This window comes from Oppia nitens, unplaced genomic scaffold (assembly GCF_028296485.1).
Source record: "Oppia nitens isolate AA-2021 unplaced genomic scaffold, nextdenovo-longstitch-racon4-pilon3 scaffold6_pilon_pilon_pilon, whole genome shotgun sequence".
Taxonomy (NCBI): Eukaryota; Metazoa; Arthropoda; class Arachnida; order Sarcoptiformes; family Oppiidae; genus Oppia; species Oppia nitens.
Genome location: NW_026533250.1, coordinates 3,142,954 through 3,163,562, shown reverse-complemented (window position 1 = coordinate 3,163,562; position 20,609 = coordinate 3,142,954). Strand labels below are relative to the sequence as shown.

Below are 20,609 nucleotides of genomic sequence, written 5' to 3'. Positions count from 1 at the left end.
TCAAAAGGACACACATTTGTTTATACGAAATATTTTATTATTCATTGTTCATTAATAAATTGAGATTTGGTTTTTAACAAAATAATAATAATAATAACGATTATATATATATTTATACAATAGTTAGTAAAGTTTGTATAGTATATCAAATAAAATAAAGCTTTTTATACAATAATAAAGCATAAATGTATTTAAAAAAGAAATTAAATCATATAAAATATTTTTTCAAAAGTTATTTATAAACAGTCATTGATTTAATGGTAAACTTATAGTTATCTAATAAGCGGTTGAGAATCACAGTCGCTCTGAGATAATGAGGGAATGCTTTCCAATTCAATGTTAACTGAATTTGAAGACAACGTCGGACTTAATGGCTGTTCATTGGATGAATCGGTAGATGAGTTTGGGCTCTGACCACCGCTTATCACTTCATCTTTATTCTGTTGAATAGATCCAGTATTTTTCTTATTGTTGTTATGATTATTATTATTATTACTGGAACTATCATTATTTGGAATTTGATTGTTAGTTTCGTTATGATTTGTGTTACTATTACTAGTTTGTGAAGAAACAGTCAAATGAGGACAAGTGATAGCTGTAGAACTCGAATGACTTATATTCTGTTCATTATCTTCGCCGACAAAATCAAGCGGTGGTGGAGTTGGAGGTCGACGTCGGTTTCGTCTAAGTCTTCTTTGTCGTCTAATTTGACGAATCTGTTCAATGTATGTGTTGTTTCTATCGGTTGGATAGCCGCCCACTGCAGTGGCATAACTGGGTGGTGGCTCACGAAAAAAGAATCCCTGTTCGAGACGAAACAACGGTGTATCCGAATCACCAGTAAAACCGTTTACATTAAAACTTCTGTCATAATTGTATGATATATGTGATGGTGAGGTATGAGTACTTGAGTGATGATGTCTTTCCACTTGTCTCAATGCAATCAGTTTACACGTGCATGAAATTGCTATGACTAATAGCAAACCACATATTAATGATCCCATTATTGCAGCTGTTATTACACTATTTTTGAGACAATTGATTTCATCGGTACCATCGGAACAATCATTCGAGTGATCGCAGGTCCTGATTGTTATCATTTAAAAAATATAAAATTACCATTTGGTTACTAACTAACTATTTATAACACAATATTACTTCACATAATTGGGACAATTATTGTAATGTAATATAACTTAGAAAATGTGTTTCATCTTAATAATTTGACAATAGCATAATGTACTGTATAAAGCACTATAAATTGTTATTTGATATATTGATATTAACAGCATATACATGTATTGTTAGTTTTTTTAATTGCAATTTTTATAACAAAATATTAATAGATTACTAAAGATTAAATACTTTCTACTACTAGAGATTATACTACAGTATATTCAGTTACTGAACGATAGCGTTTAAAATAAAGTCTGTGACATAAGGGTGCGAACTGGTTTTTGCTTAATATCTCTTTAACTAATTGAGCTAGATAAATAAAAATTTTATTAGAAACATGGAATCCTGGGACGTATAACTTAGTATAGTTAGTTTTTATAGATTTAAGCTTATGTAGCTAAGCACCGGTAGGTGCCATATCTCTAAAACTATAATAAATATCTAAATTCTGATAATGTGAATTTAAACTAGGTGAAAATTCATTAGACACGTGTTTCGGTAATTTTTAAAAAAAATTAATAAATTTTAAACAAAAAGCAAAAAAATGTAAAATTTGTAATATTTTGATATTTTTTAGAAAAAAAGTGTCAAGGTATTTTGATATGAAATTAATCTATTATTATTTGTTATTTTATTAGGAATAATTATTCTATTTAGAATTTTTAATTATCATGCTTAGTTTTTGAGATATTAAAGATAAACATTTTTACCATTATATAAATTTAGTAATAAATATAATTAATAAAATTTTATAAGAAAAAATTATATAATGGTAAAAATGTTTATCTTTAATATCTCAAAAACTAAGCATGATAATTAAAAATTCTAAATAGAATAATTATTCCTAATAAAATAACAAATAATAATAGATTAATTTCATATCAAAATACCTTGACACTTTTTTTCTAGAAAATATCAAAATATTACAAATTTTACATTTTTTTTGCTTTTTGTTTAAAATTTATTAATTTTGTGTATAATTTGTTAGGTAATACAGTATATTCAACTAAAAATGTTAATAAAGTAATTTTTACTAAATTAGTAAATTTTCGTGTATGTTATGTGAGGAATGTTTGACTAATTATTATAATAAAAAAATAAAATGATTGTAAAATACATACCAAACGGATCGAATACATCTTCTGTTGGCACACAGAAAGTTTCCGCGTTCTGCGCGACACAACTCAAGAGTACAGTTCTTTTCGTCCGAATAGTCACTACATTCAGGAACTCCATTACATCGTTCTTCAGCTGAATAACATCCATTTCCAGAAGTACAGAGTATCTTATTGTGACATTTACTAAAGCAGCCGATTTCGTCCTCACCGTTAGGACAGTCAAGTAATTGGTTGCACCGTTGAGTGATTGGATCGTAACATTGAGACAATGCATTGGGTCCACATTGAACCTTATTATGAGGACAAATACCACAGTTTAATTCATCAGAATAGTCCATACAATCAATAGTTCCGTCACATCTTTTGCTTTCACTGTAGCAGATCTGACCAGTTTTGCAGACAAACATATCTTGTGGACAACCGCCGCATCCCTTTTCGTCGGCGCCATTGTCACAATCAAACACGGAATTACATCTTTGTGTGGGAAAAGTATAACAGCCAACAGTTGCTCTCACGTGATTGCTATCAGTATTACATTTCATTTGATTGGCGGACAAACAAATGTCATCACAATTGCTTTCATCTGAACCATCGCCACATTCATCTCTTCGATTGCATTTCCATTTATTTGGTATACATTTGCCATTAAGACAATGATATTCATCGGATCTACATTTGGCAGACTTAGGCGCACCCGTTATGTATGACAAATGAAAACCACGACTACTATCTACAAGAGATGTTTTGTGATATTTAATAGACACACGACTTGATGTCGATATAAATGGTTTAAGTATAAGATTATTGTCTTCACTCCGACCGCAGTATTTGCTCTCGACGTCTGAATCTGAAAATATCTTAATCCAAGAAAAACAACAATTTTCTTCAATGTTTGTCAATATCTTTGAATTTTTATTATGTGGACACTGTTTATCTTCAATATCCAAATCATCAAAGCTATCACAAAAAGACAATTACTATAATACCTGTAATGTATTTTTAAAATGTGATAACAAAGATGTACCTAATAGTGATCACATGATTGGGATTTAATGCCTTTATATCCCATTGACATGAAGTTTGATTGTGAATAGGATTTGGATAATTTGGACTTTCAATTGATCCCCGAATGCCAGTCAACTCCTCGATTGGTTCGCAATGTATTTTCTTGAGCACTGGCTTTGAATCAATCGACGCAAAGGCCAAACCAGTGATAGTGTGGTTATTAACGGATCCCTTAGCAGACAATATCGTATCCAATATCCTCAATGTGTTTGAATGATCATCGCTGGCGTTAACCGATTTGATTACGATTGCAATCAATACGTAAGTGACTATAATTAAGACATTTTATAGTTCATGTCTTCATTAAAACATAACAACAATTACCTAATGTTTTGTTCAACGATTGAAACAATTGATTCAAATAATAATAATAACCACTATTTGAATGATTGTTTGATTTGAATAACAACTGAACCAATGATTTATCCATTCATTTGTCGCTTAATTGATGTCTGAATATGAAGTCAATCGATGGTCTGAATTGATTAGAAATTAGTCAAACATTTTAAATATATTTATAATTCAATTACTAAATCATTTAATCACTGTTTAAATCATAATAATTATTATCGACTATACTATCAGTCAATAGTACGACATATTTGTTGATTTTTTAATCATTTTTCAGCTGATTTTCAATGGTTTACACCAAAAGTAGTTCAACAATAATGACGTCAAATACGCATTCAATTCATTGTTTGTATGACTACTAAAGTGACACATATTTGCCATATATTTCACTCAATGTTCAGTAATATAATACATATAAGTATTGCGTTTGAATTAAAACTATAAGTTTGACATTAAATTGTGACTAAAAATAAATACTTTCATCAATTTTTAATAAAATTATCCAAATTAATACAAATTAGTCCAAATTAGTCCTAAGAAATACCACATTATATACAGTATATATATATATATACTAACAATTCAAATAAATAAATTTTATATTTCATAAGTTGAGAGATAAATATAATTTATTAAAAATTATCAAAATTATGATACAATGAATTAAATGAGATTAAAAAATGTATGATTAAAATCAATGATAGATTACAATATTGACAGAAAAGCCATTATTGACCAGATTTAGTACAAGTAGTGCTTAATTGGGTTAACTATCACTAACAACAACAACGACAACGACAGCCACCCACTCGTCATTGTTGTGGCCGATGACCTATATTTGCCACTTTCTCCGTCCGTTATCTCATTATTGTCGATATCATCGGTTTGTGAACATCTTTGACACGACGGCTCATCACTTGTTGTCCGACATAAGTCACAAAACTATTTACAAATTAAAAATATTAAAAAATATAAAATATAATTATATTATAATTAATTTAAATTAAATAAGATATTATACTAACGGTTACGAGTTTAGGCTCATATAAAATACGAGATGTTTCCTGTCTGTTATAATAGTCATAGACAGTGACCGGCACCGGCTTATTGTTGGCCACTCTATGTGTTCTATGGGCCGGAACTGTCAAACATATCTCATCTCTTGATATCTAACAAAAAATATATAAAATTATTAATTAATTTATTGTTAATTTATTGTTAATTCAAATGACTAACTCTATCAAAATAGATGATGACATTAGTGTCACCATTGGATGTGTCTATTCTCTTGATATGCTTATCCCGTGTAATACTTGGCAGAGCTTCAACATCGGCTACATATCCTGAGGGCAGTTCCACTTCCATGACTGCCATATTAGTAGTGTTTCCCTCTTTGTAACTAATTATCAAAATATTAATACAGTATTAATTAAAGTTTAACAATCATTTTGATTGATCACTAACTGAGTGCAAACACTTAATTGCAGGTAATTATCAGTCGATGTCTTATCGATAATTGGATTCAAGAAGAATGCTGGTTGTTCAGCAGAAACGGCTAAATTGTATTGCCATGAGATCTGAACAATGGCCGCACCAAATCCCGTAGCTTCGACCTCAACATATTTGGTTGAAACGGGAAGTTCAATGCGCTGTAAAATAATGGCATTATTGCTATCGATTCGCATATTTTTTGTGTCCCTTCTGTCGTCGGCTTTATAATTGAAATCAACATTCAATGAGACGGTTGTCGTTGATATCCTTTGTGCTAATCCTCCCAACGCTTGAATGCCGATAACTGTGTCCTGAGTTGAAGAGAAGCCGCCGTTTGAGTTTTGTTTGGAAATAAGCCAACGAAGCACTGGAACGGCATTTTCTAAGTCACTTCTGGCCACTAAAGTCAACAATGCATAGGATGTCATCTCAATATCATTAGATCTCGGATAGAAAAAATGTGCCGATTGTTTGTCCGTTTGATTTGTTGCTTCCTCCCTGTCCTCCTCCCACCACATATAGTCTGTACTCTTTTTGGCGAAACCTATCAAACGATTGAATGCACTTTCACGGTATGGACTGTCAGCTAAATGTAAGGCATAAGTAATGATCGCTAAATTGTATGGATTTCGTGAGGTTGTCATCTCATTCCATATAAAACTCTCAGTTTTTGATATTTCAACCTTTCTTTCTCTTTTAGAATTTTTATCCTGAAGTATAGCAATCAATACATAAGCGGCCAACTGAGCCGATCCAGTGCTACCTCCGCCTTGCATTGGCTTATAGTGTACTTCTCCCGGTTCACTGAAACTGCCGTCAGATTTCTGTCTATTTAATAACCATTCGATTGATTTGTCGATCACTTTCTGGTCGATATCTACCAAAGGTTTTGCCTGAATGAATGATTTGATGACAAATGCAGTCAACCACGTGCTGCCACTTCTGTCACTGTTTCCAAATGCACTGAACGAACCGTCATCTCGTCTGTAAGTCAGTTCCCTTTGATAACCGCTTTCTATATTAGAGATGGCTTTAGATTTGATGGCTGGAGTCAAACGATTGGCTCGACTCAAGTAATCCAATACAACAATATTGGGAACAAAATTACTGATATAATACAAAAATATATATAAATATTATAAGTTTAATATCAATTATTACTAATAACTTACAGCATATTTTGTTCGCCACAACCGTATGGCATACGAAGCAAATCGTCTAAATTATTGACAGTCGGACCTAAAATATCTCCAATTCCTGAGATACTTACTCTTTGAGAATCAGGAACTGCATTGTTTGGGATCGCAATCGATATATTTCTTTTGACTTCTTGAGGAGATCTGTTTGGATCTTTGAGTTCCACAAGAATTGCTTTATTAAAGTATTGTGTTTGACCTTCAGGTTTGACCAACAATTTTCTTAATATGGAATCTCCAGCATTAGGTGCCGTAGCCGTCACTTTGATATCAATATAACCGGTCTTTTTTGGTGTTATCAAGAAAGTGACGGCCACTCCATCATTGGCTCCAATCGATACATATTTCTTGCGCTGTAACTGACTGTTAGGTTCAGCAAAATTGATATCATTTGCAGCATTTGTAAAGATAAAGTCGTCGTTACGATTATCCATTACGACTTCTGCTTCAATTGGTTTATTAAAATAATTAAAAACTATGGCCTGAAGTGCTATGGATTCGCCTCTTATGATTGAATAAGGAAGAGACAACTTTACGAAAAACGGTCGAAAAACGGTAACCTTTGCACTGTTGGATGCAATACCCAAACCTGTCACGTGATCCATTGCAAAGGCACTTATAAACCAAGAGGTTATGGTGTCTGGGATTGCACTCGTGATTATAGCACTTCCATCGGAACTATATTTATTTATATTTTATAATTTATAAGTAGTAAAAAAATTTTAAAAGAAACAATATTTAGAAAAAATAAGATCAAAAAAGTAAAATCAAAAGAAATCGCATTTCTATACAAAGCAGTTAACAAATCTTATGAAATAATAATTGTTATGCAAACAGTCGACTAATTTTTGTTTTAAATACCCGGCTGTTTGATTAGTCCAAAGCCATGTTTCGGGAAACTCTTTTCGTAAAACTATTCGAGTTTTTGGCTTTTTATACAAATGAAAGTCTGGCGGTTGTAGTCTTTCCTCAAGAATAAAGTCATCGAGTCTTATATTATCAGTGGTCGACACTATAAACATATATATATTTATATATAGCATATTGTTGTCATATATATATATATGTTAACTCTGTCTTTTATTTTGATAATTTTTAAAAAAACAATTATAACACAATATCTATATTTGTGTATATAAAACACACATAAAAGATATGAAAGGACATACCCTGAGGACGGGGAGCATTCATAACAATGACTCCTTCTCTATTTGCTCCGTAAAACAATCTTTTTCCGTTTCCTAAATTATTTTAAACATTCAAAATATTTTTCTATTTTTTGTTTGTTTATTTGTTACTAGACTTTCATTCAGATTATTGTATTAAGTGATTAATTGATTATATAATTTGTTAATCAATTAATTATTAAATCTCATATTAATTATATTTAGTAACTGCTTTGCAGAGAATTGCAGGTCAAACAAGTATTGTTACGGTTAGATGTAAAGCAAATGCAAGTGTCAGTTGAAAGCTATTAATATATTACAATGCAATGCATACCCAGTTATGGTTGAATTCCATAACCAAGTTTCAGGAAAATGTTTTCTAATTTTGTTTATTTCATTAGTTTGCTTGTTATTTGTCGATAAGTCATTTAAGCCAAATTTGGCGACCATTGGCACTGAGGCCTCGTCCACAACACCGGCATCGGTATCCGTGTCGAGCACTTCATGCATTCGGTAATGTACTATATATAAGCAAAGCAGACATTTGGGGCAAATATTTTTTTTAATAATTTTTTTTGTGTCTTAAAGATTTAAAATTTATTTGGAATCACTTAAAGATATATAAATAAACAAAAAATATCATTAATTTTTTTTTGTTAAAAACAAATAATAAAACAAATCGATTCATTTAAATGACTAAAAAACATTTAAATAATCATTGAATATAACTTTTAATATAATGCATTATTTTATACCGGTATTAAAATTCACTGATAAAATGTTAATGCAAACTTAATTTAATATGTAATTGAAAGTAAATGTATAGATGCAGAATATATTAAATATAAAAAATAGATAATTTTCAAAAATCTACAGGAAATTTAAGTCACGCCAATTCAATCAAAAAACCCATTTACCAATAAATTATAAAATAATATTATTTTATAAATAAATAAAATAAAAGTTAGTTTAATGTAAACTTAATCTGCTTTGTGTGAGACATGCGATTCATTATAGAGTATAGCAAAAGCCAATTACCCGACAATAGTGTTATTCCAAAGCCATGTTTCGGGAAAATGTTTCCGTAAATTAATTTTAATATCTGAAGACTTGGCCATTAAATCATTATCCGAAGAACTCATTTGTGATACAAACCTATCTCTGTTTGAATCAATTTCATCGGATAATGGCATTGATAATGGCATACTTTTTCTTCTATACCAAACTATCATTTTTTTATTAGTAAAGTTAAGTTATAATTTGTTTTATAATTAATGAGTAATGATAAATTTTACTTTAGTATTTTTACAGTATTTATATTATGTTTCTATACAAATATCATATTAAAGACCTTGTTTTAAACTATAATTTATTTTTAAAAAACTAATGTGACATTTATGGTTAATTATGCGCTAAACAGATAAGCGATTAACTACTACTGTATATACTATATGTACTAAATATGGAATCATTGCATTACCGGTAAATGTTTAGAATTTTGCTATATTTGTATATAAGTATTATAAGTATTATAAGTATTATAAGTATTATAAGTATTATAAGTATTATAAGTATTATAAGTATTATAAGTATTATAAGTATTATAAGTATTATAAGTAATATTTGACTATAATTTTTTATTTTTTAAATCATAAATTCTAGGAATCTAAAAGTTTTAATCATTTTGTTTCACTTCATTAGAAACATTAAAAAATATACTAATTTTTTATGTTATTATAAAATAAATTAATTGATATTATGTCAATCATTTTAACGTTATGATTGTGTATTAAATAAATTAATTTTTAAAAAATTATTAAATGTTATATTACGTGCCAAACGTTAAATAGATAAATAATAAATAAAATATTAATATTACAGAATATAACACTTACGTAATTGTAGAGTCCTGTGGACGAGTCCATTGGATAGTATGACAACACCCGAGTCGTCGAATATCTCCCCTGTAGTTGAAGATCCCGGCCACCAAAGTGACCGCTTGTTACGATACCATCGCGCGAAATGTCTGTTAGATGTCTTTCCCGTGTCATATGTTTGCAACTCATTGATCACATCCTGTTGTGTTATATCATTACCCGATTTCAGTAACAATACGCTCTGATCAATACCGAGGACACCAACGTATGCATTAGGTTTGGTATCGACCCTCACATTAACCATAGCACCCGGTTTTGTTTGTTTGACATTTGTATTAATTGTCACTTGGGTTTGAAACACTCCGTCGACATCAAAGTTTAGAGCGTCGGCCACCACTTCTTGATTATCTTTGCGGACATAATAGCAAACTATACGAGCATTTGGTGCCATTCTTTGAGTGGCCATTAAACTGAACTCAAAGAAAGGACTGTTGGGTACATCAATACTTCGGGCTAATACTATATCTCCTCTTCCCATAACTTCATAAACAATTCTATTAAGAGGTTCAGTAGAGTTAACCATAAATCTGATCTCTTCTCCAACTTTGGCATCATTTTTGTCAACTTTAATAATTTGAATAAAATTATTTGAAGGCGACTGTGCGCTCTCTATGCTTTCAAAATAATATGTTTGTCCTCTATATTCAGCTCTGAGACCCATAACTAAGATATCCTTATTTTTTGGCGGATATATTTCAAGATTAATAATTCCATTAACAGGAGTTAATAATAATGTGTTGTTCCACTCTTCATCATTGTATGAGAAGCCGTATCTAAGTCTAAGTGGAGGACCATTTTCATCAACAGGTTTGTCATCCTGAAAGGCCACTTTCAAAAATGCCGTATATTTGAGTCCCGGTTTAAATGTTTTGGATGTCTTTATGAGTTCCACTTTAACCTCTTTATCATGAATTTTGACAGTATTAGACTTATTATATTTTCTTCCCGTCAAACCTTCCTCCACGAGTGCAAAAAACTCTATTTCCCGCTCAAAGAAATCTGTCTTTAGATTTAAATCTCTAACAATATTGACGGGTATGTCAACACTTCCATCGATGGTTGTCTTAGTCTGGAACTGTTCTAATGGTCTCACAGACAAAATATTATATCTGACTCTTGGCTGTACTGTTAAAGTCACTTCTCCTTTAACTGGTTTTCCATACGTATAGATAGCCTTAACAGTGGCCACGACATCGGACCGATTATAAGTAGCATATGGGGGCAGTAAGACCTCGACATCAAATGTTGGTAACACATATTCTGCTACAGTAAACGATTTTTCAAATTTTTGACCAAATATTTCGACAAATATACTCCAATCACCGAGTATTGGCTGATCCGACAGTTGAAGCTCTTGAGACACAACACCTCTTGATGTGAACACTCTCTCCCATTGTTTAATTCGGTTTCCTTTTGCATCCTTTTTATCAAAACAATAATTATTTTAAAAGTTTTTAATTATATTAAAATATTTTGTTAGATATAATCAAACCTTTATATAAATATCAATAGATCCGGTGACTGTAGGTCTCAATAAGGGATTAACTACAACAGCTCTGAATTGGACCAATTGTCCCGGTTTATAGATAGCCTTATCTGTTTGGATAAAAACCGATATACTTTTCTGTTGGTATTCGAGATTTGTTTCATTCTTGAACTGGAAACCACCCCTTCCGGTGACAATTAATTTATAGTTGCCTTTAGACCACTCGCCGATTTCCAGATTTAATATACGTGTTTCCGATGGATTGACAACAACAGTCTTACTGGCGCTATTGAATAGACCGCCTTCAGATGGACCGCTCACAGTAACGTCCACTTCGACCGGTGCGGGCGAGTCATAGATTGACACACTTACGTGATAATCGGCATTTGGCCTCAATTTAATTGGCGCTACAACTGTATAGGTTGAGGTGGCCGCCTCACTGCTAAAATATTAATAATTTTTTATACATATTTATATAACACACATTTAATGTGAAAATAGATATAAAAAATATCATTAAAATAAAAAGTAAATTACAAATTACTTACACATGACTTGTGATGAATGCAAATATCAAAAGTTTGACAAAAATTAGCGAAAAGTGCTTTAAATGTTTGCAAAACATAATCACATAATATATATTTTTCACATATAAAATATGTTTTTACATAAGTTTTTTCACTTTACATAAAATTTAGTTGACTATCAAAATGATAGGCAAATTTTTTTTCACTGTTTAAATCGCTTCCCGGTATATTTAAAGTTGTTGAACAAATTGTTGTAACAAAACTATCAATTTTCTGTAAAACACAAATATAACTCATAATTTTTTATCATTGATTTGTTTATTATTATTATTATCAATAGTTATCATTCATTTTATTTTGTTTGTGTGGCAGAGAGCTGGCGATCCATTGAACAGGAAATCTATGTGTTTACTGATATATTCTGTTATATGTATGACTTGATCTCAAAAAATATTACTCAAGAGTATTATACCTCAAGAGTTGTTTGACAACTATATATATATATATATATATAATATATATATATAATACTATATGTGTTTCATAGACACTGGCGTTTGGGTCTTTACCTACGCTTTGCTATGAAATCACTTTCAAGGTTTGAGACTTATATAGAAGTTTATTATTATTTTTTGGTGGGAGTTGTATATTAAGCATACCATTCATTGCATGAATAGTTAAATTCTAAGCTAAATACTATAGTAGAGTGAAAAATATATATTTTGAAAAATATTAAATTTAAAATATTATTTTTAAGATTTAAAGTGTTAAATACCACTCAAATAACCAGTTGTGGTGATGCCTACACTACTTATATACTGTATTTGTCGATATCAAGTAATTATCAAATTTTCATTTCATATTAACAAATTGCTAATTCAATAAAAAAATACATAACTATTTCAACATACAATACATTCAATATTTTCTGACCTTTTAGTTTGAATGACTTTCAACTTAACAATCAACTAACGCCTAATTTATTTATTTCTATTTATATAATTTAATTTGAAAAATAACAATTTTATACAATATTATAATTATTATAATTAAATTATTTTAAATAAACTAAAGTAAATGTTAGACAAATATTTATGTTATGAAATTAATATCAAAAGTTGACTCTAATTTATATTTAAAAAATAAAAATCTTCCAAATCAATCAAACATAGAAAAAATTATCAAATTTTATGTAATTGATAAAGTTTTTAATTAAAATAAAATATTACTTTTAACATTCAATTGTATTATTAATTTTGTAAAAATATTTCCTTTCTCAACAAACCTATCTATTTTTTCTAGTAAAACAATAATGAAAATTGTTAAAGTTGTGAAACCAAAAGAGTTATATAATAGAGTAAAAATAATTTTTTTTTTGAAAAACAATAAAATTACACTCAATTTTACAGAATTTAACGGTATATTGTTTTCTCAACACATTCTTGATATTAGGTTTTAAATGATATTTTATTTATATTTATATATATTATATACAGTATATTGAGAACATGAGAAGAGATAAAGTAAAATATGAGACATGACTTCAAACAGACAGACATTTAATTGAATTGTTATGAACGACACAAAAGCAAATAATAATAATAAAAATAATTTAAATTTAAATAAGTTTTTATCCCAAACCGTCCCTATTATCTGCTCTCCCGACTCTCAATTCAGCATTTATTTGTGCCAAATATACTGTATATAACATATTAGATGTATAAATGAGAACTTGTGTATTGAAAAAATGTTTGGAGGCTAACAAATAAATATCATAAATAAATAGATCGCATCCGTGTCACTAACAAATATATTTATATTTTCATTAACATCTCATGAAATAAATTTCAAAGTTTAATTAAACGGTAATTTTAAAAAATGTTTTAGTTTATATCAGTGTGTTTCAAATAAAAAACGATACTAATTAATTAAGCAAAATGTAACTAAATATGATAATAAGCTGTTATAATTTTATGTATTATACAAATTATGTAATAATAAAACAGTAAACTCTAAAATATAAAATAATATTAGAAAAAGAAATTAAAATTTATTGTTCAGTTTATTTATTTAAAATTATATATATTGAAAATATAGGTAACAATAAATTAAAGCGATTATAACAATTTAAATTATGATTATAGTGTTTATTCAATATATTATTATACATTATATTGAAGTCATGCTTTTAAATTGTAAATATTTATAACAATAGGGTTTATAATATAATGCATAATACTATATAAAATAATATTAGTGTAAATTCATTGCACAACACTTAAATAAACAGTATATATAATATATATAATAATAAACCAGATTTCTCAGTGATTTCTTACTTTTTTAAATAAAATAAAACAACACTATATAATAATATTATAAGAATAATAATATTAAGTTAATATACTATATAGTGGTATATATTATAGTATAATATATAAAGGCATTGCACAGGTCTGGTGTTTTGTGATAAATATATTTAACTTATAATAATAGCCGAATGTAAATATCATATACTAATCAAATGGGTCTCAAACTGCTATATCATAGACAAAATATTGTTTACTTTTGAAAATGAGCATGCTTAAATAAAGGTTGTCTCCAATAATTTTATATAAAAACTAGTATTATCAATCAAGTGAGAAATCACTCAATAAAAATGTTGAAAAATAAAAAACATAAAAAACAAAGTGTTATTAAAAGTGAATTTCAAGAAATTTTTGATTCAATTGATTCATTAAATATAGATTCAAATGATATTCTTAATTTAGATTCGATACAAAATATAATAAATTTTTCGCCAAATAATGATATAAATCGACAAAATTATAAAAATAAATTTATTAATAAAATAAATTATAAATTAATATTAGTTGTTATATTTATTATAACATATTTATCTAATATTTATACAGTCCAGACATTTACCAAATTATGGTTTTGGTTATACAGTATATCAGACCCAAAGAGTATCTACTGTACGATTGCAATGCCGGGTGGACTACAAAATGCATTTATGCCTCAATTTGATTGCAATATTTGCGCTAATCTTAAGAATATATCAAAAGTTTTTAATATAACTCAACAAGAATTTACTGAAAGGTAATCTTTTTTGCATAACTTTTTAATTAGATTTGTGTTATAAATAAATAATAATTTTATAAATTTATGATATAATTATTATTTATTAAAAAATACTAAACTTACATTTAAACAAATATTTTTTTATTTATTAATGCAATTAATGTTTTTTTAATTGAATTGTTATCTATAAAATTATTTTAGCTAATTTAAATAACACATTTAAACTATAATATAAAAAAAGTTTAAATACTTACAATTTATGTCCAATAAATCAAAGAATATTTTTATGAAATCTATAATAAAAATAAATTATACATTTAAAAAATTAATTTACCACTCATTTTATATAAACATTATAATCAATTGGTCAGTTGGCAGACAGTATTTACATACTGACACATATAACTAAAGTAAGTATTGCTAATACATAAGTTAAAAGCAATTGAAATTAATTACACTTTGAAATGACAACACTATTCAATATTTATTTAAAACCACTAAAAACATGTTATTTTGTCAAATATATGCAACGCTTGCGCTTAGCGTTTAATCTTTAATTATTTAAAAACCAATTTTAAACATTACTATATATTATTGCAATCAAATGTAAATATCATATGTTTGATAAATTATTTTTAATATATTATAATATCATAGTTTTAATGGTTATAATTGTAATAAATAAAATATGAAAAATTGGTATTATTTATGATATTTTAATTTAATTATTTAAATAACTTAAATAATTTTTAGGTTTTTTATATGTTAAAACATAATTTAAAGCAGTGATACAACTTTTATTTGCTAATAAAATATTTTTATTAAAAATTTATTATTCTGACAATTTGTTTGTTTACTTAAATAAATTTTAATATCCATAAATTTTTGAAGTTATTTTTATATAAATATTTAATTAATAAGTTTTTTTCAAAAAATAGCACGTATGCTATAAATATAATTAATTTTATTATGATTGATAATTTAATAAACAATTAACAATTGATTAAAAATATATATAATCAACTATTTAATAGTATTTATTGTAATTTCTAGATATGCTTACAGTGGAGTACCGGTCGTAATAATGGACGCAATGACTAATTGGACGGCAACTCATATATTTTCGTTTGAATATTTTAAAGAGATATATCCGGATGACAGTCCAGCACTTGATAACTATGAAAGAAACTGTCAATTTTTTCCCTATAAAACTAATTTTACAAGTTTAAGACAAGTGCTTAATATGGGAACTGAAAGGGCACAGTTATTAACAGGCACTGAACCCTGGTATATTGGATGGTTAGACCAAACTATATATATTTAGCATCTACCGTATTTATATAAACTACATGTCTCATAATCATTATTAACCTTAAAGCTATTATTTTCATATACATATACATTATTTATTAATTTGTATAGTATATGCACAATTAAGTTTATAAATACAGTACAATACAGTATAATACACTGCTAGTATAAATATGGTTTATATTTATTTTATTTTCATTTAATACAAATATAAATTTCCGCTTATAATATGCTTAATAACTTACAATCTATAATTCCAGTGTATTTTGAATCACTTTTTTGTTGCTGTGATCACAAAGTGTTGGTTAGCAAAAACAAAGTATTAATTTATTAGAAAACATGATTTTTTTGAATAGCTTTGTTTGTTTAGCAAATCTGAAAAACCGCGATAACGAGTGAATCAATAGATATATTATAAATTATAATAATAGGTAAAAATAATTATTGTTAAATCTATAAAATAAAAATTATAAACTTTATCCATGTTTAATAAGAGATACTTTTGCGCATATAATTTAAATAATTTAGTGACACTAATACTAATTTACAATTACTAAAATTTATAATCAACATTAATTACGGATGTTAATTAACAGTTATTTTTAAAATTAATAATTTAAAAAATAGTATTAAAAATTCCAGAGTTTACTAATTATTGAAGCAATGATTTAAAAAGGATGTCAAAACTTGAAATTCATGGTTAGATAATTAGTTTTTATTGTTTTATTATAATTTATATAATTATGAATTATAAAATTACGAAAAAATAATGAAAAAAACAATGTTTAAAACTAACTTGTAATAGAAAATGAAAAGTTAAAATTATATATAATTAATATATTGTTACCATAAAATACAAAAAGTTATAAAATAATAATATAATATCTTAATTAATCTAATTTTAAGATAATGATGAAAAACATTTAAGTATTCATGAAAAAAGTTACTTAAAAATAGTTTTAATGAATTTCTTTTTAAAAATTAATCCGACATTTTTAATAATTATGTTAATAAATTAATAATAGTTTTTTTTTAAATAATTGCTTTAAAGTGTAAATTTAATATTACTTAATATTAATACTGTAATTGTAAGTTTTGATTCATGAAAGGGTAACTACTGTGGATATCACAGGTGGCAATAGATTTAATTACTCTAACACTTATAATATATTTTTTAATAATATTTAAGTTTAATAAACTGTATTTAAAATTAATTACTATTTTTTAACAAAATGCTAACATTTTTATATACTATATATTTGACTTAATATTTAATGAAATTTAAATTATATGTAAATTAAATCAAAAAAATTTAATTTTAAAAATATATTTTTTACATATTGACAAATAATATTATAGTATAAATTAATTTAACTATTGAATAATTAATAGAAACTTAATTGTAAATCAATCTTATTATGCTTTAGGAGTAATTGCGATCCATTGGTATCTAATATATTGAGACAACACTATCGGAGACCTTATTTTATGCCACAAGACTCTGAGGGCACTAAAATGGATTGGATATTCATGGGAAGTCCTAATTATGGGGCACACATGCATGTATGTATCAGATTATACATCAATATCAAAATACTATATTATTTTAAATCCTAAATAATATTATACAATATATTACATTATTATATTATATATTATAAAAAATTGTTATTTGAATATTTATTATTTGTTTTTAACTAAAAAAAATATTTTGTGGTTTCTATTATTGAATGCATTAAATAACAATTTCTGAGAATATATTATAGTATTGTCGATGAGTTTCAAGGATTTTTTAAAAAGGAAATCATTTTTGGTAATCAATGGAATCAATTAATTTCATCAAAAAATGTTTTTTTTGTCAATCAATCATTTATTATATTATATAAAACTTAAGTTATAAAATATATTTATATAGTGTTAAATAAAATATATTTAAATTATAAATATTTATATATCTTAGTTTATCCTTGTTAGAATAGAATTTATAGTATTATTAAAAATAATTATAAAATAGCTTGGTTATTGCAAAATTATAATTATATTTATAGTATTATTATGCATTTTAATAATGTAAATTAATAAAAATGATTATAACCACTAAAAAATAACTAATAAATTAATAAGCATAAAGTATTATTTTACTGTAAATAATCATCATTTTATTTCTATTAATCATCATTTTTAACAATTATTTTTTAGACTAAATTTCGATTTAATTATGATAATATATTGTTAAATATTATAAACTAATTCCTATTTATTAAATTTATATTTACTTACATTGTAAATATATATATATATATTTATAACTTAAAAATAGATATTTAAATTGGGAAATATTTATAAATTTGACAAAATAAATTAAAACTAATAGATAGACCACGTGGGTCACCCCTCCTGGCAGTCTCAGGTCAGGGGGTCCAAGAAGTGGATTCTGGAACCACCGCCTGAATGTTATACTATATGTCAAGTACTTGAAGTAATCGTTAATTCAGGAGAAATCAGTAATTTTTAAATCTAATCTTTGTTTGTAATTGTAATTCATAAATGTATTTTTAAAATAAGGATAAATAAATACAGTATATGTATTATTATACTCATTATGAGACATTTTAAAATTTATCTGTTTGAATAAATTGTTTAAATAGTATACAATAGATAAACAGTGCAGTATTATAAACTACAGAGAGAGAGAGAGAGAGAGAGAGAGAGAGAGAGAGAGAGAGAGAGAGAGAGAGAGAGAGCTGTATAATACAATATAAAATAGTATTAAATTTTATCTAAAAAATGATGTCAACAAATACATTAAGAATCAAATTATTTCTCATATATAATGTAATAATATATTTTAGATTACATTATAAATTTAATATAAAATATTTATAAGATAACTTTTGAAACTTAACGTTGGATTTTTCATAGGAAAGACCTATTTATTAATAATAATATTATTAGTAATAGTTTTATTACAAAGAATACAAATATAATTAAAATACTTATTATATATTAATATTTACATACTTTGAACAGTAGGCAACAGTAAGATTAAGTATATTTTTTATTTCATAAAAATGAAAATATGTTAATATTATTTATACTTAAATTGTATTTTTTAAAATATTGATGCAATAATAGTTATAGTAAACATTTTACAAAGTAATAGAAAACGTGAATATAATATAATACAACTTATTAAATTTTTTTTATAACAATAAATTTAGTATAATAATAGTACAGTATGTAAATGAAAATAATTATTTATATCATTTTATAGTTGTTTTAGATACAAATCAATGGTATCATCAAACATTAATTGTAGGTCAAGACATCAGTATTACTATTGGATCTGAATTTGACTAATAAATAAATATAATAATATCATATAATATGATTTATATCTATACATTAAAAGCATAATTTAAAATTAAAAAAAATACTTTTGAAAATATTATATACTTAAATATTTGAATAATATATTTATAATTTTAGAAATATAAAAATAAAAAACAACTATAATATGTACTGTACTTACAATTACTGTATATTTGTTTATAATTAAAGATGAATAGTAATATAATAAACTGAAATACCATATATTAAAAATATTTTATAGTAAAATAATAACTATTTATTTCACAACAACTTTATACACAATAATAAATACAAATATGTATATTATTGTATACCCCGTTAATACTATCAATTGAAATTCCTAAAGCATTTATAATCGGTTTTAATATTTGATTTCCCGGTTCAACAATGTTTATGTAGCTGTTTATTAAATAGCACAGACACTACACTACAATATATAAATTTATATATTACTGTATTATTATTATTATTATAAATTTATGTATTGTTATGTATAAGAATAATAATTTTACAAATAAATTCTTATTTAATAAATATATGTTTTGAGTATTACTTACTTCAACTATATTTTTAAAATAAAATAAACGAAAAATGTTTTATTTATAGCATACGTAAAAATTTGTTTGTACTGTATTATAATATTAAGCAATTTAAATACAACAAAAGTTAATTAAATTTTTATCATTTAGATTATTGGCAATATATAAACGTACTGTAAGTGTGGTTTTATTAACTTTGTTTGTTTGTCTTTATATGGATATTAATGTTTTGGTGTTTTAATTGCAAACGATGTGTGCCTTAAGTTTATTTTTAGCACAGAATAGATTATTTGCAAACAATTTATTTATTTTTCTATAGAAAATAGATTTACAAATACATATATAAACACAATTATAAAATTTTTTAACCCTAAACATGAATAATATAATAAAATTTAGTACAAAAATTTTTATTTTTAGCCACTTTTTCTTAATTTATATAACATTGTTTTCATTTGCTATAAATTCACACCCAATTCACTTCACTTCGTTAATAACTACACTTTAAAAGTGAGTTACAAATAAACTTTTTTCTTGAAATTTTTAAAACTATTATTTTAATAATCAAAATATAAAATACATAATTTATTTAATTTGTTTTTTTCAAGTACTATATCAAGGAAATTAGTTAAATATAACATCAAATAAATATTTAAAAGAAGATAAAAAGTTTTTAAAAAAATTAATACAATACAATATATGTAATAACAACTTAAAGTAATCTTTATATGTATTTTAGTTTGAATATGCATTTAAATCAATATAATTTTTAATGATTTATAAATTGTTG

General features: G+C 25.8%; 3 protein-coding genes across 6 annotated transcripts; 1 reads left to right on the top strand and 2 right to left on the bottom strand.

The window, feature by feature from the left end:
* Window positions 1–124: 124 nt before the first annotated feature.
* LOC128962100 (low-density lipoprotein receptor-related protein 12-like) lies at window positions 125–4,003 on the bottom strand. Its single transcript, XM_054308439.1, has 4 exons — window positions 3,684–4,003; window positions 3,319–3,628; window positions 2,298–3,251; window positions 125–1,086 (listed from the first exon to the last, which is right to left on the bottom strand). Exons 1-4 carry the CDS (start codon window positions 3,787–3,789, stop codon window positions 273–275), a joined length of 2,184 nt encoding a protein of 727 aa, XP_054164414.1. The 5' UTR covers window positions 3,790–4,003; the 3' UTR covers window positions 125–272.
* Window positions 4,004–4,328: 325 nt separating this feature from the next.
* LOC128962095 (CD109 antigen-like) lies at window positions 4,329–15,675 on the bottom strand. Of its 4 annotated transcripts, XM_054308430.1 has the most exons (12): window positions 15,661–15,675; window positions 14,852–14,890; window positions 11,535–11,786; window positions 10,993–11,428; window positions 9,459–10,920; window positions 7,567–7,638; window positions 7,259–7,409; window positions 6,374–7,075; window positions 5,175–6,308; window positions 4,947–5,109; window positions 4,736–4,879; window positions 4,329–4,652 (listed from the first exon to the last, which is right to left on the bottom strand). In XM_054308430.1, the coding sequence occupies exons 3-12, from the start codon at window positions 11,609–11,611 to the stop codon at window positions 4,452–4,454; spliced, it is 4,542 nt and encodes a 1,513-aa protein (XP_054164405.1). In that variant the 5' UTR covers window positions 11,612–11,786; window positions 14,852–14,890; window positions 15,661–15,675; the 3' UTR covers window positions 4,329–4,451. The 4 variants fall into 4 exon arrangements, with proteins under 4 accessions (XP_054164405.1, XP_054164404.1, XP_054164406.1 ...); XM_054308429.1 differs by lacking the exon at window positions 15,661–15,675 and having other exon boundaries at window positions 14,852–15,077; XM_054308431.1 differs by lacking the exons at window positions 7,259–7,409; window positions 7,567–7,638; window positions 14,852–14,890; window positions 15,661–15,675 and adding an exon at window positions 8,602–8,788 and having other exon boundaries at window positions 11,535–11,954.
* On the top strand, window positions 14,398–19,268 carry LOC128962113 (bifunctional arginine demethylase and lysyl-hydroxylase JMJD6-like; the record flags this gene model as incomplete). The annotated part of the gene is made up of 5 exons (XM_054308454.1): window positions 14,398–14,615; window positions 15,651–15,896; window positions 17,336–17,471; window positions 18,283–18,412; window positions 19,183–19,268. Coding segments are annotated over 5 exons (816 nt in total), but the record flags the coding sequence as incomplete, so codon positions are not given.
* Window positions 19,269–20,609: the final 1,341 nt, after the last annotated feature.

Coding starts and splice junctions, on each gene's coding strand:
- LOC128962100 (XM_054308439.1), bottom strand. CDS start 3,789: ATGGATAAATCATTGGTTCAGTTGTTATTCAAATCAAACAATCATTCA. Junction 3,629..3,683: donor ATCGTTGAACAAAACATTAG/GTAATTGTTGTT, acceptor TCTTAATTATAG/TCACTTACGTATTGATTGCA. Junction 1,087..2,297: donor AGATGTATTCGATCCGTTTG/GTATGTATTTTA, acceptor GATAACAATCAG/GACCTGCGATCACTCGAATG.
- LOC128962095 (XM_054308430.1), bottom strand. CDS start 11,611: ATGTTTTGCAAACATTTAAAGCACTTTTCGCTAATTTTTGTCAAACTT. Junction 6,309..6,373: donor TGTGGCGAACAAAATATGCT/GTAAGTTATTAG, acceptor GTATTATATCAG/TAATTTTGTTCCCAATATTG. Junction 5,110..5,174: donor CAATTAAGTGTTTGCACTCA/GTTAGTGATCAA, acceptor TTTGATAATTAG/TTACAAAGAGGGAAACACTA.